This window comes from Pristiophorus japonicus, chromosome 1 (assembly GCF_044704955.1).
Source record: "Pristiophorus japonicus isolate sPriJap1 chromosome 1, sPriJap1.hap1, whole genome shotgun sequence".
NCBI classification, from domain to species: domain Eukaryota; kingdom Metazoa; phylum Chordata; class Chondrichthyes; family Pristiophoridae; genus Pristiophorus; species Pristiophorus japonicus.
The window spans coordinates 486490480-486512316 of NC_091977.1; the positions used below are offsets into that span (position 1 = coordinate 486490480).

The window sequence follows — 21837 nt, forward strand, 5'->3', positions numbered from 1 at the left end:
ATAAACCCCCTCATTGTGTGAACTGCATACTGTAGGCTCACATGCATTTCTCCCATCTTCTAAAAGGCAGATTGATGGCCACTTAAGTAAGATGAGGCCAATTAAAGACCAACTGGCTGATTTAGTTACAAATAACATGAACATATCGCTTCTCGGCCTTTTGGCTAAGATCATGCGTAATTGACCTGACAGGGGAGTAGCCACCATGACCCCAAAGTGGTTCTCCCTGGATCAGGAAGGTATATGCTTGCTTTTTGGAAATAGGAGGTGGGTGGGGTGGCTTGACCCATCCACCTCCACGGAGGTGTGTGGGGGGCCTGACCCATCCACCTCCATGGCACGAACCTGGTATTGCAGTACTTCCAGGAACGGTGCAGTGGCTCTAGGCCTTTTGGCTAAGAGCATTGGCGCAGAGTGATCCTTGATGTGTGCAAGGTCACCTCTGGCGTTTGTGATTTGACAAAGAATTGGAACGATTGGCTATGAATTAAAAAAAAAACATGAACAAAGAGTAACATTTAGAGAATTTTAATGTATTTTATAATGTTCCTTGTGACAGAAAATATCAAGCACACCACATTTTCTCTGTTTGCAGGCTAAATGTAACTTTTCTAACAAATACTCCCTCGGAAACTTGTTGCACTAGAGAAATATCGCCCTGGATAGACACTTTGACAGGGCTTAATTGCTCAAGTGCTGAACTGTAATTTGAATCCCAGGACACTGTTTTGTTGTGGAATTAACCTCGAGTAGGATTTGAGTTAATATATTATCCAAAAATCCCAAGTTAAATACTCAAAATTTCTGAAAGCCGACAACCACAACAACAATGGGGGGGTGGGGGGAAGGTATAAGAACATAAGAATTAGGAACAGGAGTAGGCCATCTAACCCCTCGAGCCTGCTCCGCCATTCAATAAGATCATGGCTGATCTGGTCGTGGACTCAGCCCCACTTACCCGCCCTCTCCCCGTAACCCTTAATGGTTAAAAATCTATCTATCTTTGACTTGAAAACATTCAATGAGCCAGCCTCAACTGCTTCCTTGGGCAGAGAATTCCACAGATTCACAACCCTCTGGGAGAAGAAATTCTTTCTCAACTCGGTTTTAAATTGGCTCCTCCATATTTTGAGGCTGTGCCCCCTAGTTCTAGTCTCCCCGACCAGTGGAAACAACCTCTCTGCCTCTATCTTGTCTATCCCTTTCATGATTTTAAATGTTTCTATAAAATCACCCCTCATCCTTCTGAACTCCAACGAGTAAAGACCCAGTCTACTCAATCTATCATAAGGTAACCCCCTCATCTCTGGAATCAGCCTAGTGAATCGTCTCTGTACCCCTTCCAAAGCCAGTATATCCTTCCTTAAGTAAGGTAACCAAAACTGCACGCAGTACTCCAGGTGCAGCCTTACCAATACCTTATACAGTTGCAGCAAGACCTCCCTGCTTTTGTACTCCATCCCTCTCGCAATGAAGGCCAACATTCCATTCACCTTCCTGATTACCTGCTGCACCTGCAAACTAACTTTTGGGGTTTCATTCTAAAAGAGTTTCATGCACAAGGATCCCCAGGTCCCTCTGCACCACAGCATGTTGTAATTTCTCCCCATTCAAATAATATTCCCTTTTACTGTTTTTTTTTCCCCCAAAGTGGATGACCTCACACTTTCTGACATTGTATTCCATCTGCCAAACCTTAGCCCATTCGCTTAACCTATCCAAATCTCTTTGCAGCCTCTCTGAGTCCTCTACACAACCTGCTTTCCCACTAATCTTAGTGTCATCTGCAAATTTTGTTGCAGTACACTCTGTCCCCTCTTCTAGGTCATCTATGTATATTGTAAACAGTTGTGGTCCCAGCACTGATCCCTGTGGCACACCACTAACCACCGATTTCCAACCGGAAAAGGACCCATTTATCCCGACTCTCTGCTTTCTGTTAGCCAGCCAATTCTCTATCCATGCTAATACATTTCCTCCGACGCCACATACCTCTATCTTCTGCAGTAACCTTTTGTGTGGCACCTTATCGAATGCCTTTTGGAAATCTAAATACACCACATCCATCGGTACACCTCTATCCACCATGCTAGTTATATTCTCAAAGAATTCCAGTAAGTTAGTTAAACATGATTTCCCTTTCATGAATCCATGCTGCGTCTGCTTGATTGGAATATTCCTATTTAGATATCCCGCTATTTCTTTCTTAATGATAGTTTCAAGCATTTTCCCCACTACAGATGTTAAACTAACCGGCCTATAGTTACCTGCCTTTTGCCTGCCCCCTTTTTTTTTTTAAAAACAGAGGCGTTACATTAGCTGCTTTCCAATCCATAGTATCTTCTATGTACTACGTTGAGGGTTGGGGGAAGATATTCTCTGCACGATATCCCAACAATTGGGAGCTGATTTCTCGATGTGCTACCCCAACAATATGGAGATCAATTGAAACAGCCCATTATCAGAGAGTTTGAAAAAAATACAACTCCGCTCATACAAGAGACTAAATATAGGAACTTCCAGTCTGTAGACCTGTTCAGAGCAAAAACACTCACCACCACTGAGCAACTTCATCACCAACCATAGCTCATCCTTTACCACAAATGAGGTGTAATATGACACAATGTTCCGGTGATGGCACTGACTCATTGCTTGAATTTCTTTCTGTTGAGAGAAGAAAATACAGAAATTTCTGTTAAGACATTGACAAAATTTTTCTGAAGAAACCACTCCCCATAGGTAATATGAAATGCAATGATGATCTACTTTGAAGGGTTACAATGTTTGTGGGTAGCATAAGAAGTTGCTATTCCAATAAACATCTTCCAGCTGGCAAACTTAAAAATCAAAAGTACAGGTCCTAAAAATAAAAATATTTTACCATGCACAGCATGAATAAATATTCAAATCTATACATTATGAAAATGTTCATCTAGGGCACACTCATTGAGTTTCCACAAACTTTACTTCCTTGTTTGGTCATCCTGTCTCAACATTTTGCTCGATTAATATTTTCCTATGTCAACTGTCACAATGAAGCTGCAGCCTCTGGTCACTAGATGGTACCATGGAATGAGTTCTCAAAGTGTCTCCCAACTTCACTGTAATGGAGTTTCTGCTGAAAGATCATTAACCTGAAATGTTTCTCTCTACACAGATGCTGAGTGTTTCTTGCATTTTCTGTTTTACTTCAGAGTTTCACTATCTGCAGTATTTTGTTTGCTCCACTGTAATCTTGCTAGTTAATAAAAACTACCCATCAACTGACCATGAGTAATGCCGAGGGCAAGTTACTGGTGAGCTACTTTTTTAAAAAATTTTGGTTCCTTTTGAAGTTGAATCATCATGGTTTCCACTGCTCCAAATAAAGGTTATGGAAGTACAAGTCTTTTATGTCCTTAATTTTTTTTTCCTTCTTCGCACTTCTCAAAGAGATTAACGGCTTATTGCATTTTGATGGTTCCCATAATATGTTAACTGTAAACTACATATCATTAAAATGAAATAAGATAGCGATTCCTTTGACTGGGAAATGTAAAAAAAAGTAACCTAGAATAAGTTTGCACTTTGGGAGGACTAAAGAGAGAGCTTTAAACTAATTAGTGGGGGGGGAGCAGTTTAGGTGAGCAGAAACCTAAAAGCTCAAAGAACAAGGTGAAGGTTAGCATTGGGGGAAACAAAAACCAGAGCGTGACAGGAAGGGACAAAATCTATAAACAAAAGAGCGTATCAGAAACTGGGGCCAAAGCAGGAAAAAATGGTAAGAAAACACATTTAAAAGCTCGTTATCTGAATGCATGCAGCATTCGTAACAAATTAGATGAGCTGTTGGCACAAATAGTTACAAATGGGTATGATCTGATAGCCATACAGAGGCGTGGTTGCAAGGTGACCAGGACTGGGAATTCAATGTTCAGGGGTACTTGACAATTCGGAAGGACAGACAGAAAGGAAAAGGAGGTGGGGTAGCTCTGTTGATAAAGGATGGAATCACTGCAATCGTGAGAAACGATACTGGCTCAAATGATCAGGATGTTGAAACAATTTGGGTGGAGATAAGGAATAATAAGGGGGGAAAAAGTCATTGGTGGGCGTAGTCTATAGGCCCCTAACAGTCGCAATTCTGTTGGTCGGCATATAAACCAAGAAATAGTGGGGGCTTGTAAAAAGGAAACAGCAATAATCATTGATGATTTTAACCTCCATATTGATCGGGTAAATCAAATTGGTCAGGGTAGCCTTGAGGAAGTGTTCATAGAGCGCTGATGGGACGGGTTCCTTGAGCAGTATGTAATGGAACCGACCAGGCTATCTTAGATCTGGTCCTGTATAACGAGACAATCGCCTAGTAAAGGATCCCCTTGGAATGAGTGATCACAGCATGGTTGAATTTCAAATTCAAATGGAGGGCGAGAAAGTTGGATCTCAAACCAGCGCACTAAGCTTAAATAAAGGAGACTACAAAGGTATGGAGGGCAGAGTTGGCTAAAGTGGACTGGGAAAATAGATTAAAGTGTAGGACAGTTGATGAACTGTGTCGGTCATTTAAGAAGCTATTTCATCACTCTCGAAAATATATTCCAGTGAGGAAGAAAGGGTGTAAAGGAAACGATAGTCATCCGTGGTTAACTAAAGAAATAAAGGATGGTATTCAATTAAAAACAAGAACAAAAACTAGTCAGAAGACAGAAGACTGGGAAGCTTTTAAAAGCCAGCAAAGAACGACTAAAAAAATGATTAGGAAAGGGAAGATAGACTATGAAAGTAAACTAGCACAAAATATAAAAACAGATAGCAAGAGTTTCTATAGGTATATAAAAAGGAAAGGAGTGGCTAAGGTAAATGTTGCCTCCCGAGAGGACGAGACCAGGGAATTAGTGATGGGGAGCATGGAGCTGGCAGAAACTTTGAACAAATATTTTATATCAGTCTTTACGGTAGAGGACACTAACAATATCCCAACTGCGGATAGTCAAAGGACTATGGGGGGAGGAATTAACACAATCAGGAGGTAGTACTCAGTAAGATAATGGGACTAAAAGTGGATAAATCCCCTGGACCTGATGGCTTGCATCCTAGGGTTTTGAGAAGTAGCAGCAGGGATAGTGGATGCATTGGTTCTAATTGATGGTGTTCCCATATGCCAGCTGCCCTTGTTCTTTGAGATGGTAGAGGTCGTGAGAGGCGCTGTCAAAGAAATCGTAGCGAGTTACTGCAGTGCATCTTGTAAATGGTACACACTGCCGCCTCAGTGTCAGTGCTGTAGGGAGAAAATGTTTAAGGTGATGGATGGGGTGCCAATCAAGCAAACTGCTTTGCCTTGGATAGTGTTGAACTTCTTGAGTGCTGTTGGAGCTGCACTCATCTCAGCAAGTGGAGAGTATTCAATCACACTCCTGAATTATGTCTTGTAGATGGTGGAAAGGCTTTGGAGAGTCAGTACCTGAGACACTCTCCACATATCCAGCCTCTGACCTGCTCTTGCACAGAGTATTTATGTGGCTGGTCCAGTTAAAGTTTCTGGTCAATGCTGAACCCCAGGAAGTTGATGTTGGGAAATGTGGCAATAGTAATGCCGCTGAATGTCATGGGGCGGTGGTTGGGCTCTCTCTTGTTGGGAATGTTACCAGGGATGAGGAGAGGTTGTAAAAGTTTGGGCTGTACTCCTTGGAACAGAGAAGAGAAAGAGATGACCTAATTGAGGTTTTCAAGATGATGTGGTTTAGATAGAGTAGAAAGAGAAAAACTATTCCCTTTAGCGAGTTGGTTAAAAACCAGAGGTCATAGATTTAAAATCATTGGCAAAAGATCTAGAGGGAAGATGAGGTGAAATATTTTCCACTCGGACAGTTGTTGGGATCTGGAATACTCTACCTGAAAAGGTGGTGAAAACTGATTCCGTAAATAATTTGAAGAGAGAGTTGATGAGGGATTTGATGAGGGACTTACAGGGTTACGGACAAAAACCGGGTGTGCAACCAACATCTCCCAAAAGCTGTGTGGCCGCACATTGATTGGGCGATCGATCGCAAGCCACTCACCAGCTGTTCCTGCTGGAAAAGATACTGTGCATGCATGGCCACACAGCAAAGTTAACGGGACAATGGCTTCCCCAAAAATTAGAAGGAATGTAGAAGAATCAGCCGTGCTTAGCTGCGCACAAAGAGCCAGCATGGCCTCCTTTTGTGTCTTAAGTTTCTATGGGCCCAAATTTTCCCAACCCCTTTTTCCGGCACACTCTCCCAAAATGCAGCGACTGTGTGCTCAAAAAACTCTGCTGTGTCCCGGGTCCTGGCGCAGCGTTGCTCGCGGAGTGGGGGGCGGAGCTATAGCCCTGCGCCGAAAACAGTGCCGGCAGCTGCGCGCATGCGCAGTAGCTCCGCGCCCTCCCAGCGCGTCCTGCAGGCTGTGAGTTGGACCTGATGCTCGCCGCCCCTATCCCTGGCCAAAAGGACGACCTGATAATCTTCAGCAGAACCTCCTGATAAAACATGGGCCAGCAGGCAGCAGTGTGCAGAGAACATTGCATTGTGTGGGCACATGTCAAATTGTTATGCCCCAACACTGATTAAGTTTTCCCTGGAGAGAAGTCCAGTCCCTCAGAGAAGTCTAGTCCCTCGAAGGGCTTTTATTTATTTATTTTTATTTATTATTGATGGTTTTTATGTTGTTGTGAAGGTGTTTAGTGCTTTGCAAGGTCCTCTGTGCTTCTCTTCTGCCCCCTATCTCTGGCTACCTGCGCTGATTTCTTAATTCTCCGCAAGGGTTTTCTATGCGGCCACATACGTTGGCCTAAGTTAGTTTGAAGCAACTATTAGCTGTCCAAACTGGCTTAAATGGCCAAAACATGCGTAGGTGGCTGGTAATGCCCCCTTTTGAAAAAAAAACTAAACTAAAAACAATCCTAACTAACTCACTTACACTGGCGCAAATTAAATGTGCAGAATGGGGATTTTTAAGATACTCCAGGAAAATCAAGTTGCTCCAAAAAAAGCGAAGCAACTCCTGGCCAAATTTGGGCGCAAAGAGTTTGTGAAGTACTTTCATTTGTTGGTCTGTAGAGCTATATTGTGCTTAAAGAGCAAACTCAGCTGTCACTCAAAGAGTTTAAAGAGAGGCTACTTTCACTGTCAGAATCCCCCTTAAACTTTTCGCTTAAAAATCATCTTCATTTTGTTATTTGCGTTTTTTTGTACTGAATAGTTCATATATTGAATGCCACCATATCGAGGCTGCTCAGATGTTGAGCAATGACCTACCAGAAACAATTTGATTAAAGGAAAATGGCCATCATTTTGGAGAGGAAGATTTGGCTAGAAGAGCCTTGCCTCATATTACATCACTGGCAAATGACAATAATATTTCCCAATTCAGATTTAGTTATTATATCATCTGATTACAAAGTCTGAAAATAGGACGCTTTTGACAATGTTTTGTGTCACATAAAATACAAATCTGATCGTCACTTAACTGCATGATCAGGAAATGTCAAAAAGGTTCCAAACCAGAAAATCCAGCGTGATTATTCAGGCTAGAAACAAAGACTGTCTTTCCAGAGTCTTACAACAGCGTGCATTTATATAGCGCCTTTGATGTAGAAAAATGCTTCCATTTGAAACATAGAAAATAGGTGCAGGAGTAGGCCATTCAGCCATTCGAGCCTGCACCACCATTCAATATGATCATGGCTAATCACGCAACTTCAGTACCCCATTCCTGCTCTCTCTCCATACCCCTTGATCCCTTTAGCTGCAAGGGCCAAGAGGTCATATTCAAGCAGAACAGAAGGAGGATGGTTAGGTAAAGATGCTGAAGTGATTTGAAGAGGTGGGTGTTACAGAAGCTTTTGAAGATAGGAACAAATGAAGCAATATGGTAGAGGTCCAGAAAGTGAGACCAAGGTGGCTGCAAGATCAGTCATCAATAGCAGAATGGGGGAAGTGTAGAATACAGCAACTTATATTTATATAGTGCCGTTAACATAATAAAATATCCCAAGGCGCTTCAAAGTGCGTTTAAAAAAAAAGGATGCATTTATTTGTACTGTAAAAATGGCCACCCCTCATCTGATTGGTCCCCTTGGAGGATAAGCCACACACTGAAGTTTCTCTGGAACGTGTTACTGGAAGCGCCCAGCTCATGTTCTCATTGACTTTGCAAATTGTAACTCGATCCACTTTGGCTTCCAGAAGCCACAGAGGATAGATCTCCCCAGAAGCCACCTAGTGCCAGCCGAAGTTCTTTACCCCAGCGCAAGTGCATTCCTCCCCCCAGTCAAAGTCCCTTGCTTCACAGCACGAGTGTTGCCTCCCCTAGCCGATGTCCCTTGCTCCTCAGCGTGAGTGCATGACTCCCCTCCCCCCCGCCATAGATGGGGCATTGGTTATTGTGGAAATATCAGAAAGGATTAAGAAGTTAGCTCAGACCTGGGATCTAAAAAAACTAAAGCTCATTTGCACAAAAAAACAAGCAGGCATTATCTCATTGACCGAGGTTAAGGGATGAGGTAGAGTCATAACCATCAGAGAAAGTCACGGGATAATAAAGCCAAATAGCAAAGTTCCAGCACTAATGACCGAACAAAAAGGTCAGGCTAGGAATAACAAATTGAAGGCTGACGGATAGGAGGGAGTTACCCACCATCACAGGACCAGCTGTGGCTACAGCAGGGGGGGTGATAAGAAAGAATTCCCGGGATCAAGTTAATGGTCGCACACGGGAAGGGAGACTCCCAACTTGGTAATAACTTTTGGAGGCGAGAGACAAGTTGAGACAACAGCAGAATGTCTCTGTATCGTGTAGAAACAAGCAGGCAATTAGTAGCAACCTATACGGCTAACAAAGGAACAAAAAAAGGTATAAAAATGGACACGTTGGGACAGTCCGTAGCGAGAACCTGGGACCAACACTCAACAGAAGCAGGGACCAGGGAGCAATCCTTGAAGGAACAGTGTCAGGACCGAATTGATCACCCGGGACGTATTGGGTAACTATGAGAGTATGTTGAGTTAAACAGAGTATTTTGAGCATCAAGGAACACATTGTTTGCAGAGTTAAACAGAGTTGAGTTGAACAGAATTGAACAGAGTTAGTATTTTGAGTGGAAAGGAACACCCTTTGGATCGCCTTTCTGCAGAGTTAAGCAGAGTTAAATAGAGTATAAGTAGTGAGTCTTATACTTCTTTTGTATCGAGTAACTATAGAGTATAAGTGGTGAGTCTTGTACTTTTCCTGTATTGAAGAATGAGAGAATAAGTATTGAGTCTTGTACTTTTCCTGTATTAAACACACATTAACGGTACTGGCATGTGTCTAGTGTGTAATTTGGTATTTAACCATCGCAGGCAACTAGTCACATAACTAACAAAATTACCACTTGCGCAACAGTACGGATTGCTAACAGATTTATTGGGTATGAAGTGAATAGTGACAGAGTCGTGACTTCTGGATTGGAAGATCATCTCTCCCTTCCGATCTCCCTCTACACCACCGCCCCCCCCTACCCTGCCCCCGCCCCCCCTCCCCCACCCCCAGCTCTCTCTCTCTCTCTCTCTCATTCCCCCCAAAGCTCTCTCACTCCCCCAGGCGCTCTTTCTCTCCCTCTCTTCCCCCGCCAAAATTGCGCTCTCCCCGCCTGTCTCTTTCCCTTTCCCCTCTCTTCCCCACCCCCTCCTTCCGGTTCGGGGCCACAGTTCCGGTTCGGGCAGGAGGCTTGGGGGGGGGGGGGGGGGCAGGGATTCAACAGGAACAAGAACAGTACAAATGGTCAGTCCCTAAAAAATATATTTGATACCGAACCATATAATAGAACAAAATTGGGTGAGCAGAGGGGATTGAATGAGGGTGGGAGGAGATTGCAGATTTGGGGAGGGAGCAAGACCTCATTAGGATTTTTAGATGAACATTATGACTTCGATGCTGATGCGCAGAGGGACTTTTGGAAGATAGAATGAAGGCAGAAACTCAGGAAGCTCTTCAGCAGTGTATTACAGAAAGAATCTGGAAGTGACAAAGGCATGAATGAAGATATCTGTGGCAGTGGGTGTTGAGACAGAGAGAGACATGTGATACTTCGTAGGTGGAAATGGGCAATCCTATAATGGAGGGAGTAAACAGTTTGAAACTAAACTCAGACAAAAAGACAGTAAAGTAGCACACCATCAGGGTAAACTGGAGTAGGAATGCAGGAAGGGGATGCAAGCAATAGCTATAGTGTCTGGTTCCGCAGAACTGAAATACTTCCCTTTGATGAAGCAACATTGACAAATAAATGCATCATAAATGGAGACATTTTCTTTTAAATATTGTGGTTATCAGTCTATGAGATGAACATATCTCAACATGTGCAGAATCAGACATTTCTGACCAAGCACCACTTATTTGATTAGTTGCAGAGAAACAATATTAAAAGCCAGGCCCAAAGCTTTAACTAAATGCCAGTGAATAGGTTATAAACCAAGGCTATGCACACACTGTAGCCTACCAGCTGGAGATGCCACAGCTGCACATTTATTTTGTCAACTTCAACCAATAAACCATTAATTGGAACATTTTGACGTGTTGTTTTCAATAACACCAATAAAACTACACAGATTAAAAAAGTCATAAGTCATAGAGTGTACAGTACAGATTCACCAAGACGAGGTCAGTGATGGAAAACTATAATTATGAAAGGAGAGTTGAGATACTGGGACAATGTACACTGGACCAGAGAAGGCCAAGAGGGAATTCAATAAAAGATGTTTTAAATATTGATAAGGCGAATACTTTCTCTGGTGTCAATTTAAAATAAATCACTAACAAACTGCGAAGACAGTTTAGGAAATAATTATTTACATAAGATATACAGCACAGAAACAGGCCATAACAGCCCAACCAGACGATGCCGGCATTTATGCCCCACTCGAGCCAAATATTGACCCAATATGGGGTTGGAGTTCAGGACCCCGAGATTAAATGCCTCATGCTGTACTGACAGCTAGCCAGGCCTATGACTAAGCTAGCCAGGCACAAAGAATTTTCATGCATACAAAGTTTTGCTGCAGGTAATGGCAGAGGTGCAGGCCACTAAATCTGAAGGGAAAAGTAGATAAATATTTGAAGCAGAGGAAGATATGGGCAAAGAAAGAACATTGTAAATAGTTTTGCATTGTTCTATGAAAGATTCGGCACAGACGCGAGGGTCTTTATGTGCAGTAAACTTCTTTGGTTCCAAGTGCCAGACAGTTTTACACGGTCGAATATTTCAAAATGTTCACAAAGAATGTACTACAGCAACAACTTGCATTTATACAGCACCTTTAAATGTAGAAGGGGAAACAAAATGGACGCAAAGCAGAAATTTATGATATGAGGGATGGGAATCTAGTTATGGAGAGAAATTGGGGCGATTTTCACAAGAGCAGAAAAGGCCACGGTGATTTAATAAAGGTTTAAGTTACAAAGGATTTTGATGAGAGATTAAAAGCTTGATTAAAAAGATGGGTATTAAAGGAGGATCTTGGAGGGGGAGATGAGAAAAAAAAAAGAGATTAGTGAGGAAATTCAGAGCGTGGGGCCTAAGGCATGGTTGTTAATGGTAGGATGAAGAGAGGCAGGAGAGACACAAGGCCAGTGTCAGCAGAATAAAGAGTTCAGGAGGGATGGGTTGCAGGGCTAGATGGAGATTGCAGAGATAGCGATGGGCAAGCCCATGAAGGGTTTTAAACATCAGGTTGAGAATTTTAAATTTGAGTTGTTGGGAGACCAGGAGCTAGGTCAGCGAAGACAGGTGTAATGGGTGAGTGGGACTTGGTAGATAGGATACTGCATCAGCTTTGGATCAGCTGAAGATTACAGAAGGTAGCTGATCAAAGGACAGCCAGGAAAATATTGGAAGTGATCAAGTCTGGTGAAATATTGGAACAAAGACAATGGATTTGGTCTTCCCAATGATTGGCTGGAAGAAACTGCAGTTTATTTAAGAACAGACTTCAGAGAAGCAGTCTGACAGCAGAGGTACTGGAGTCATCAATGTAGAAGGTAAAAGGGCAGAGCTGGATTCCCACAGTGTACACGTAGACACTGATGGCTTGTTTGTAGATGATGTTGACAAGGAGCAGCATGGACGAGGAAGACTGTCAAGGATGGATCTTTGGATGACTCGAAGTAATAGTGCGCAGGGTAAGAAGAGAAGCCATTACTAGAGATGGTCAGATGAAGGAGTTCTTTCACTGAAACTTACAATGTACTATCACAGCATCCTGAATTATGGCATTTCTCCTGATTCAAGTTCACAAGTTACTGTTATGCAGTGTGCCACTGTGAAAATATTTTCCTTTTACTAAGAAATATTCCAATTAGAAACCAAAAAAAAGTGAAAAATGAACATTGGAAAGTATGATTTTTTTTTTAAAACTTAGGACTAAAAATACATAAGTCTGCAAAGATGCAGCATCAAGTCAGCATTTGAAACAGAAAGACAGATTAATGTTGAGTGGGCCCCTTCTTCAGAATTGATACCAAGGAATACCCAAGATCTGATGAAATCCACACCCGAAATGGTAACCTGGCTTTTACATCCAGGTACTGAATGGTTCACTGCGTATTTTCTGCATTTTATTTTTTAGCCTATTTACTGTATGAGATTTTAAAATCTCATTTTAAAAATCTGATTACAGCTGGACACTAAATTTGGAATTAAGAAAAACTCTGGTAAATTCTGTCAAAATCTACTCAGTGAAATATTGCAGTTCCCATTACAGTTATCAGTGAGTGGAATCTATAAATGATCAAAACAAGAAGCAACAGGTTTTTATATTTTTATTTCCCAGATGTGAGAGGGAGAGATACTTTGGAAGAACCAGAGAGCACATTGATCAAGCACAGCAAGTCAAGTCATCACTAACTAAACCATAGTCCAATTACCAACAAAATTAGGTGCATCCAGTGGTGAGTGTTGGGAATGGAGAGAGATCTATTTTGTTTTTAATACTCTAGGGAATACTCAAAGAAAAAAAACCACAATCATTACTTTAAAAGCTAAAATTATCTGCCCGACAGATAGCAATGATGGTGATCGTCAACTAGAACCACACTCACACCTGGGTCGGAAGGATGTGGGTTTAAGACCCATTCACAGAGTGTGATGCCGCAGTGTAGTACAGGTACGAGCTCCCAAATCCAGAAACCTCAGGACCAAGGCCAATCCGGATTTGAGATATTTCCGGATTTCAGAACATAATTCCGATCTCCCGAATCCGGAAACACCCAGGCCGAGGTTCGGGTATTTACGGATTTTGGAACCTTTGGAACCCTGCCCCCTAAAAAAAAAAATCAAATGGCAGCAACATTGGAGAACAACAGGATATAATTCACATTAAATTTTGTTTTATACAAAGTGCAGAATGTGGGGAGCACAGGGACCGAAATCTACTGCTGCCGACAGCAGCCTGGAGTAATAGCAAGCAGCTGTCAGACAATGCAATAATGTCATTAATACTGCCCTCAAGTAAATTTTATTCAATGAATCTGGACCGTTTTATTAAATGTGTTCGTGTACCAGAACATTCTGTAAAATGCTTTGGCATTTTGAGCAACTGAGATGGTATCTGGACAACTGTATCTTTGGGTATGAGTGAGCTGGGACTACAAAGCTAATATTTTTACACCTGGCATGTTAAGTTACATGATTGGCAACATCCTCTCAGCCCTTATTGATGAAAAAGAGACTCAATGATGGCATTTAGTTAACACTGATTTTAAAAGTCATGCAATAACATAATAGGAGCAGGAATAGGCCACCTGGCCACTCGAACCTGCTCCACCATTTAATAAGATCAAGGATGCTCAAGCATACAGCATACCAACTCCCTTCACACATGCTCACTCGAATACCCACAGATTGTGGCTGTATTAATCAAGTCTCATTAATTTGGCAAAGAAACAGGACCCAAGAAACAGCATGGGTAGGCAAGATGAAAATCCATCGTAACTTAATACAATCACTAATGAAGTAGTACTAGGTAAAATAATGCGACTAAAGTCCCCTGGACCCGATTCCTTACATCCTAGGGTCTTAAAAGAAGTGGCTATGAAATAGTGGATGCATTGGTTGTAATCTACCAAAATTCCCTGGATTCTGGGGCGGTCCCAGCAGACTGAAAAAACACAAATATAACACCCCTATTTAAAAAAGGAGGCAGACAAAAAGCAGGAAACTATAGACCAGTTAGCCTAACATCTGTCGTTGGAAAAATGCTGGAGTCCATTATTAAGGAAGCAGTAGCGGGACATTTGGAAAAGCATGATTCAATCAATGAGAGTCAGCATGGTTTTATGAAAGGGAAATCATGTTTGACAAATTTGCTGGAGTTCTTTGAGGATGTAACGAGTGGGGTGAATAAGGGGGAACCAGTGGATGTGGTGTATTTGGATTTCCAGAAGGCATTCGATAAGGTGCCACATAAGAAGTTACTGCACAAGATAAAAGCTCACAGGGTTGGGGGTAATATATTAGTATGGGTAGAGGATTGGCTAACAGAAAGTTGGGATAAATGGGTTATTTTCTGGTTGGCAAACAGTGACTAGTCAGGTTGGCAGGGATCAGTGCTGGGTCCTCAACTACTTACAATCTATATTAATGACTTGGATGAAGGGACAGAGTGTAATATAGTCAAGTTTGATGATACAAAGATGGGTGGGGAAAGCAAATTGTGAGCACACAAAAAATTTGCAAAGGGATATAGACAGGCTAAGTGAGTGGGCAAAAATTTGGCAAATGGAATATAATGTGAGAAAACGTGAGGTTATCCACTTTGGCAGAAATAATAGAAAAGCAAATTATAATTTAAATGGAGAAAAATTTCAAAATGCTGCAGTACAGAGAGACCTGGGGGTCCTTGGGCATGAAGCACAAAAAATTAGTATGCAGGTACAGCAAGTAAACAGGAAGGAAAATGGAATGTTGGCCTTTATTGCAAGGGGGATAGAGAATAATAGAGAAGTCTTGCTACAACTGTACAAAGTATTGTTGAGGCCACACCTGGAATACTGCACAGTTTTGGTCTCCATATTTAAGGAAGGATATACTTGCATTGGCGGTTCTTCAGAGAAGATTCACTAGGTTGATTCCGGAGATGAGGCAGTTGACTTATAGGTTGAGTAGGTTGGGCCTGTACACACTGGAGTTCAGAAGAATGAGAGGTGATCTTATTAAAACTTATAAGATAATGAGGGGGCTCAACAGGGTGGATGCAGAGAGGATATTTCCACTCATATTGGAAACTAAAACTAGGGGACATGGTCTCAGAATTAAAACAGATGAGGAAAAATGTCTTCTCTGAGGGTTGTAAATTTGAGGAATTCGCTGCCTCAGAGAACTGTGCAAGCTGGGGACATTGAATAAATTTAAGGCAGAAATAGAGAGTTTCTTAAACGATAAGGGGATAAAGGGTTATGGGGAGCGGGCAAGGAAATGTACCCGAGTCCATGATCAGATCAGCCATGATCTTATTGAATGGCGGAGCAGGAGGGCAAATGGCCTACTCCTGCTCCTATTTCTTATGTTCTTCTGTTCACGGCTGATCTCTGAATCACAAAGACTGGAGGACAGCTTGGTGATTTTAACTCTTGAGTGTGTATATCTGTGCGTGTGGAGTGGGGAGCGGATTATTTACTGTTGTGAAAAAAAATGTCCGGATTTTGGAACAGTTTTACGGATTTCGGATGACCCCTCCACCAATCTGCGCGATTTCCGGATTTCGGAACTCTTGATTTGGGAGGTCGAACCTGTACTGAGGGAGCACTGCATTGTCAGTGGCATTCATCTGGTACAATCAGATCAAACTCCAATGGCCTTTCTGCTCAGCTAAAATCCAGATGTTGAAACCACTTTTCAGCTCATCAGTAACATTTTTTTGTTATAGAAGTGGCAAAATAGATCTGCCATATAGAAGCATAGAAAATAGGTGCAGGAGTCGGCCATTCGGCCCTTCGAGCCTGCACCACCATTCCATATTATCATGGCTGATCATGTAACTTCAGTACCCCACTCCTGCCTTCTCTGCATACCACTTAATCCCTTTAGCTGTAAGGGTCACATCTAACTTCCTTTGTAATATATCGAACGAACTAGCCTCAACAACTTTCTGTGGCAGAAAATTCCACAGGTTCACAATTCTCTGAGTGAAGAAATTTCTCCTCATCTCAGTCCTAAATGGCTTACCCCTTATCCTTAAACTGTGACCCTTGGTTCTGAACTTCCCCAACATCAGGAACATTCTTCCTGCATCTAACCTGTCCAATCCCATCAGAATTTTATATGTTTCTATGGAGATCCCCTCATTCTTCTAAATTCCAGTGAATAAGCCGAGTCGATCCAGTCTTTCTTCATATGTCTTCCCTGCCATTCCGGGAATCAGTCTGGTGAACCTTCGCTGCACTCCCTCAATAGCAAGAACGCCTTCCTCAGATTAGGAGACCAAAACTGAACACAATATTCAGGTGTGGCCTCACCAAGGCCTTGTACAACTGCAGTAAGACCTCCCTGCTCCTGCACTCAAATTCTCTCACTAAGGCGGTCAACATGCCATTTGCCTTCTTCACCGCCTGTTGTACCTGCATGCCAACTTTCAATGACTGATGTACCATGACACCCAGGTCTTGTTGCACCTCCCCTTTTCCTAATCTGTCACCATTCAGATAATATTCTGCCTTCCTGTTTTTGCCACCAAAGTGGATATCCTCACATTTATCTACATTATACTGCATCTGCCATGCATTTGCCCACTTACCTAACCTGTCCAAGTCACCCTGCAGCCTCCTAGCATCCTCCTCACAGCTCACACTGCCACCAGTTTAGTGTCATCTGCAAACTTGGAGATATTACATTCAATTCTTTCTTCTAAATCATTAATGTATAGTGTAAATAGCTGGGGTCCCAGCACTGATCCTTGCGGTACCCCACTAATCACCACCTGCCATTCTGAAAAGGACCGGTTTATTCCTACTCTTTGCTTCCTGTCCGCCAACCAGTTCTCTATCCACGTCAATACACTATCCCCAATACAGTTAATTCGGAAACCACGGTCCTGAACTTAAGGATGGCAACTTCGACGGTATGAGGCATGAATTAGCTAGAATAGACTGGCAAAGGATACTTAAAGGGTTGACAGCAGATAAGCAATGGCAAACATTTAAAGATCACATGGATGAACTTCAGCAATTGTACATCCCTGCCTGGAGTAAAAATAAAATGGGGAAGGTGGTTCAACCATGGCTAACAAGGGAAATTAAGGATAGTATTAAAGCCAAGGAAGAGGCATATAAATTGGCCAGAAAAAGCAACAAATTTGAGGACTGGGAGAAATTTAGAATTCAACAGAGGAGGACTAAAGGTTTAATTAAGAGGGGGAAAATAGGAGTATGAGAAGAAACTTGCTGGGAACATAAAAACTGACTGCAAAAGCTTCTATAAAATATGTAAAGAGAAAAAGATTAGTGAAGACAAACGTAGGTCCCTTGCAGTCGGATTCAGGTGAATTTATAATAGGGAACAAAGAAATGACAGACCAACTGAACAAATACTTCGGTTCTGTCTTCACGAAGGAAGACACAAATAACCTTCCGAATATACGAGGGGACAGTGGGTCTAATGAGAAGGAGGAACTGAAGGATAGCCTTATTAGGCAGGAAATTGTGTTAGGGAAATTGATGGGATTGAAGGCCGATAAATCCCCGGGGTCTGATAGTCTGCATCCCAGAGTACTTAAGGAAGTGGCCCTAGAAAAAGTGGAAGCATTGGTGATCATTTTCCAACAGTCTATCGACTCTGGATCAGTTCCTATGAACTGGAGGTTGGCTAATGCAACACCACTTTTTAAAAAAGGAGAGAAAACGGGTAATTATAGACCGGTTAGCCTGACATCAGTAGTGGGGAAAATGTTGGAATCAATCATTAAGGATGAAATAACAGCACATTTGGAAAGCAGTGACAGGATCGGACCAAGTAAGCATGGATTTATGAAAGGGAAATCATGCTTGACTAATCTTCTAGAATTTTTTTTGAGGATGTAACTAACAGAGTGGACAAGGGAGAACCAGTGGATGTGTATTTGGACTTTCAAAAGGCTTTTGACAAGGTCCCGCACAAGAGATTGGTGTGCAAAATCAAAGCGCATGGTATTGGGGGTAATGTACTGACGTGCATAGAGAACTGGTTGGCAGACAGGAAGCAGAGAGTCGGGATAAACGGGTCCTTTTCAGAATGGCAGGCAGTGACTTGTGGAGTGCTGCAGGGCTCAGTGCTGGGACTCCAGCTCTTTACATTATATATTAACGATTTAGATGAAGGAATAGAGTGTAATATCTCCAAGTTTGCAGATGACACTAAACTGGATGGCGGTGTGAGCTGTGAGGAGGACGCCAAGAGGCTGCAGGGTGACTTGGACAGGTTAGTTGAGTGGGCAAATGCATGGCAGATGCAGTATAATGTGGATAAATGTGAGGTTATCCATTTTGGGGCAAAAACACGAAGGCAGATTATCTGAATGGCGGCAGATTAGGAAAAGGGGAGGTGCAACGAGACCTGGGTGTCAATGATTCATCAGTCACAAAGTGGGCATGCAGGTACAGCAGGCGGTGAAGAAGGCAAACGGTATGTTGGCCTTCATAGATAGGGGATTTGAATATAGGAGCAGGGAGGTCTTATTGCAGTTGTACAGGGCCTTGGTGAGGCCTCACCTGGGATAGTGTTCAATTTTGGTCTCCGAATCTGAGGAAGGACATTCTTGCTATTGAGGGGTGCAGCGAAGGTTCACCAGACTGATTCCAGGGATGGCTGGACTGTCATATGAGGAGAGACTGAATCAACTGCGCTGTTATTCACTGGAGTTTGGAAGGATAAGAGGGGATCTCATAGAAATGTATAAGATTCTGACAGGACTGGACAGGTTAGATGCAGGAAGAATGTTCCCAATGTTGGGGAAGTCCAGAACCAGGGGATATAGTCTTAGAATAAGGGGTAGGCCATTTAGGACTGAGATGAGGAGAAACTTCTTCACTCAGAGAGCTGTTAACCTGTGGAATTCCCTGCCGCAGAGAGTTGTTGATGCCAGTTCATTGGATATATTCAAGAGGGAGTTAGATATGGCCCTTACGGCTAAGGGGATCTAGGGGTATGGAGCGAAAGCAGGAAAGGGGTACTGAGGGAATGATCAGCCATGATCTTATTAAATGGCAGTGCAGGCTTGAAGGGCCGAATGGCCTACTCCTGCACCTATTTTCTATGTTTCTATGTAATACCATGTGCCTTAATTTTGCACACTTGTCTCTCGTGTGGGACCTTGTCAAAAGCCTTTTGAAAGTCCAAATACACCACATCCACTGGTTCTCCCTTGTCCACTCTACTAGTTACATCTTCAAAAAATTCTAGAAGATTTGTCAAGCATGATTTCCCTTTCATAAATCCATGCTGACTTGGACTGATCCTGTCACGGCTTTCCAAATGCGCTGCTATTACATCTTTAATAATTGATTCCAGCATTTTCCCCACTACCGATGTCAGGCTATTGTTTTCGGGAGATTATTCGTGTCTTTCTTCGTGAAGACAGAACCAAAGTATTTATTCAACTGGTCTGTCATTTCCTTGTTCCGCATTATGAATTCACCTCATTCTGACTGCAAGGGACCAACATTAGTCTTTACTAATCTTTTTCTCTTCACATATTTATAGAAGCTTTTGCTGTCAGTTTTTATGTTCCCTGCAAGCTTACTCTCGGACTCTATTTTCCCCCTCCTAATTAAACCTTTAGTCCTCCTCTGTGGAAAACCAAACAATTGTGCTGGAGTCAGAAGGTATTGGGTTGAAGGCCCACTCCAAAGCCTTCAGTTCATAATCTAGACTGACACTTCAATATACTACTGAGGACTGTCAGAGGTGCCGCCTTTCAGATGAGAAAGTGAATACATGCTCGGTCTGCTCTCGGGCGGACTTAAAAGATCTCCTGGCACTATTCAAAGAACAGAGTTCTCCCGCTCCCCTTAGGGTTACTATTTAATCCTTAACATTTGTCTCATGGCTGTTCGAGACTTTGTAGTATGTAAATTGGCTGCCGTTTCCTTATATTACAACAGTATTTAAACATTCGAGCTATTTATTTCCAGATTTGTTTAACAGAATTAAAATTCTCAAACTGCCAAAGTGGGATTTGAGCTTGCATTCAAGATCGTTACAAGGCTCTGAATTACTAACCAGATAACATAACCACAACAATCTCATACCCCCCCTACACTACTCTATAGCCCTGAAGGGTTAGAGATGAATTCATAAATATGCAGCCCAGCAGGTATAAAATATTAAAAGTGATGATACTGCATAATGGCTGGACATTTCTGGCATTTTTAAATTTGTTAAGGGATTCTGGAGAAGCAGCACTCCATGCGCCGCTCACCCCAGTTATGTTTAATTGTGCCACCGCTCAACAAAATAGTGAACAGTTAAGATCAACAGCTGCTCGCATATCAGCCGACAGTAGGAGAACTGCAAATTTGCAGTTGAGGTCTTCTATCAATAGCACTCTTGATGTGAAACTATCTTTATACCACATTCCTTATGGCAGAGGATCACAGAGGCTTTATGAACAGGCAGCAAAGCACATTCCTGGAGCTTCCCTGTTCAGGTCATTATATAGTGCATTTATCTAGGAGGCACACTCAAAGATTTACACCACAGAACAAAATAATAGCATTAATGCCATTCTGCATCAGCATATGAAGGGCTCATTTTTTTTTGGCCTCCATTTTCTTTCCTTTGTCCTCACAAAAGGTACAATATGGTGCCATCAGCACCAGCACTTACTGGTCCCTCACCCAAGTGGTTATTCTTCATGTAGGAGCCTGGGCAGTGAATGTCAGCAGGCTATGCTATTGAAGGGAGGCATCACAGCCACGTCCAATCTGGTCTTCATGCAACACACACTTGCGTTAGATAGTCGTTGGTATCGGGAATGAACCCCATTCCCAATAATTGGGGTGACTTACACACTAGGTTTGTGCTACCTTCACTATTACACACTGGACTTTCTTTGACAGGTTATTTCCACAAGAAAATCTGCTCCTGAAACTCAAACAAAGATTCAGCTAAGTGTGCAAATCCTTTGTATAAATAGGTGCAAGAGGCAAACCTCTACATTAAAAAAAAATCAGTCACACCAGATCAGTCTCTGACACAGTCACAGTGGAGACATTAACCTCTCAGATGTTGATCGACCTGCTGTGCAATTGCAATATCTAATATTCCTCCCATGCAAGCAGCTTCTGCTATAATAATTAATGGTGCTGCCCTCAATTAGTTTTATCCTGCGTTATCTTTCATTATAAGATGAATAGGAAAAGCATAATGCATGCTCTTTACAGACACCACTCACTGAATGCACCATTGAATTCAGAGAGCACAATACAGAGAATGAGATGTCTGCTCCTCTGACAAACAGGCAACTGTCTAATAGACACCTGGTCTCAGACAAAATTTGGAATCTTAGAGCAAAGTAATTTATATATTAAATCATAAAAAGGTTAGTGTAGACAGTTGAAATACCAAGTAAACCTGCATACAACACAATGTGCTAAAATCCTAACCAAAGCTCCATGACAAGACAACAGTCAACATTATAAAGCTTTTATCTATCAAAATTCCCACCTCCAGGTTGTCTAGCACCCACAATTACACACACTCTGCTTATTTGAACCCGTGATTTCCTATCAGCTGATGTTCTGTTCCTCCATCAGTGACTGTTGCCTCCGTCTGTGATTTGAAATCTCCTCTCCCTGCATGTCTTTGGCTGTGGGAGGGTGTTCATG

At 42.3% G+C, this 21837-nt stretch overlaps 1 protein-coding gene and 1 pseudogene across 1 annotated transcript in view; one reads left to right on the forward strand and one right to left on the reverse strand.

Moving 5' to 3' along the window:
- LOC139277097 (serine/threonine-protein kinase OSR1-like) overlaps window positions 1-21837 on the reverse strand; it is a 269081-nt gene that overhangs the window by 169356 nt on the left and 77888 nt on the right. The window contains exon 3 of the mRNA XM_070895115.1: window positions 2556-2664. Within this exon, the coding sequence (XP_070751216.1) occupies window positions 2556-2664 (109 nt within the window). The remainder of the gene's footprint in view (window positions 1-2555; window positions 2665-21837) is intronic.
- Window positions 145-382, forward strand: LOC139279293 (U2 spliceosomal RNA; annotated as a pseudogene).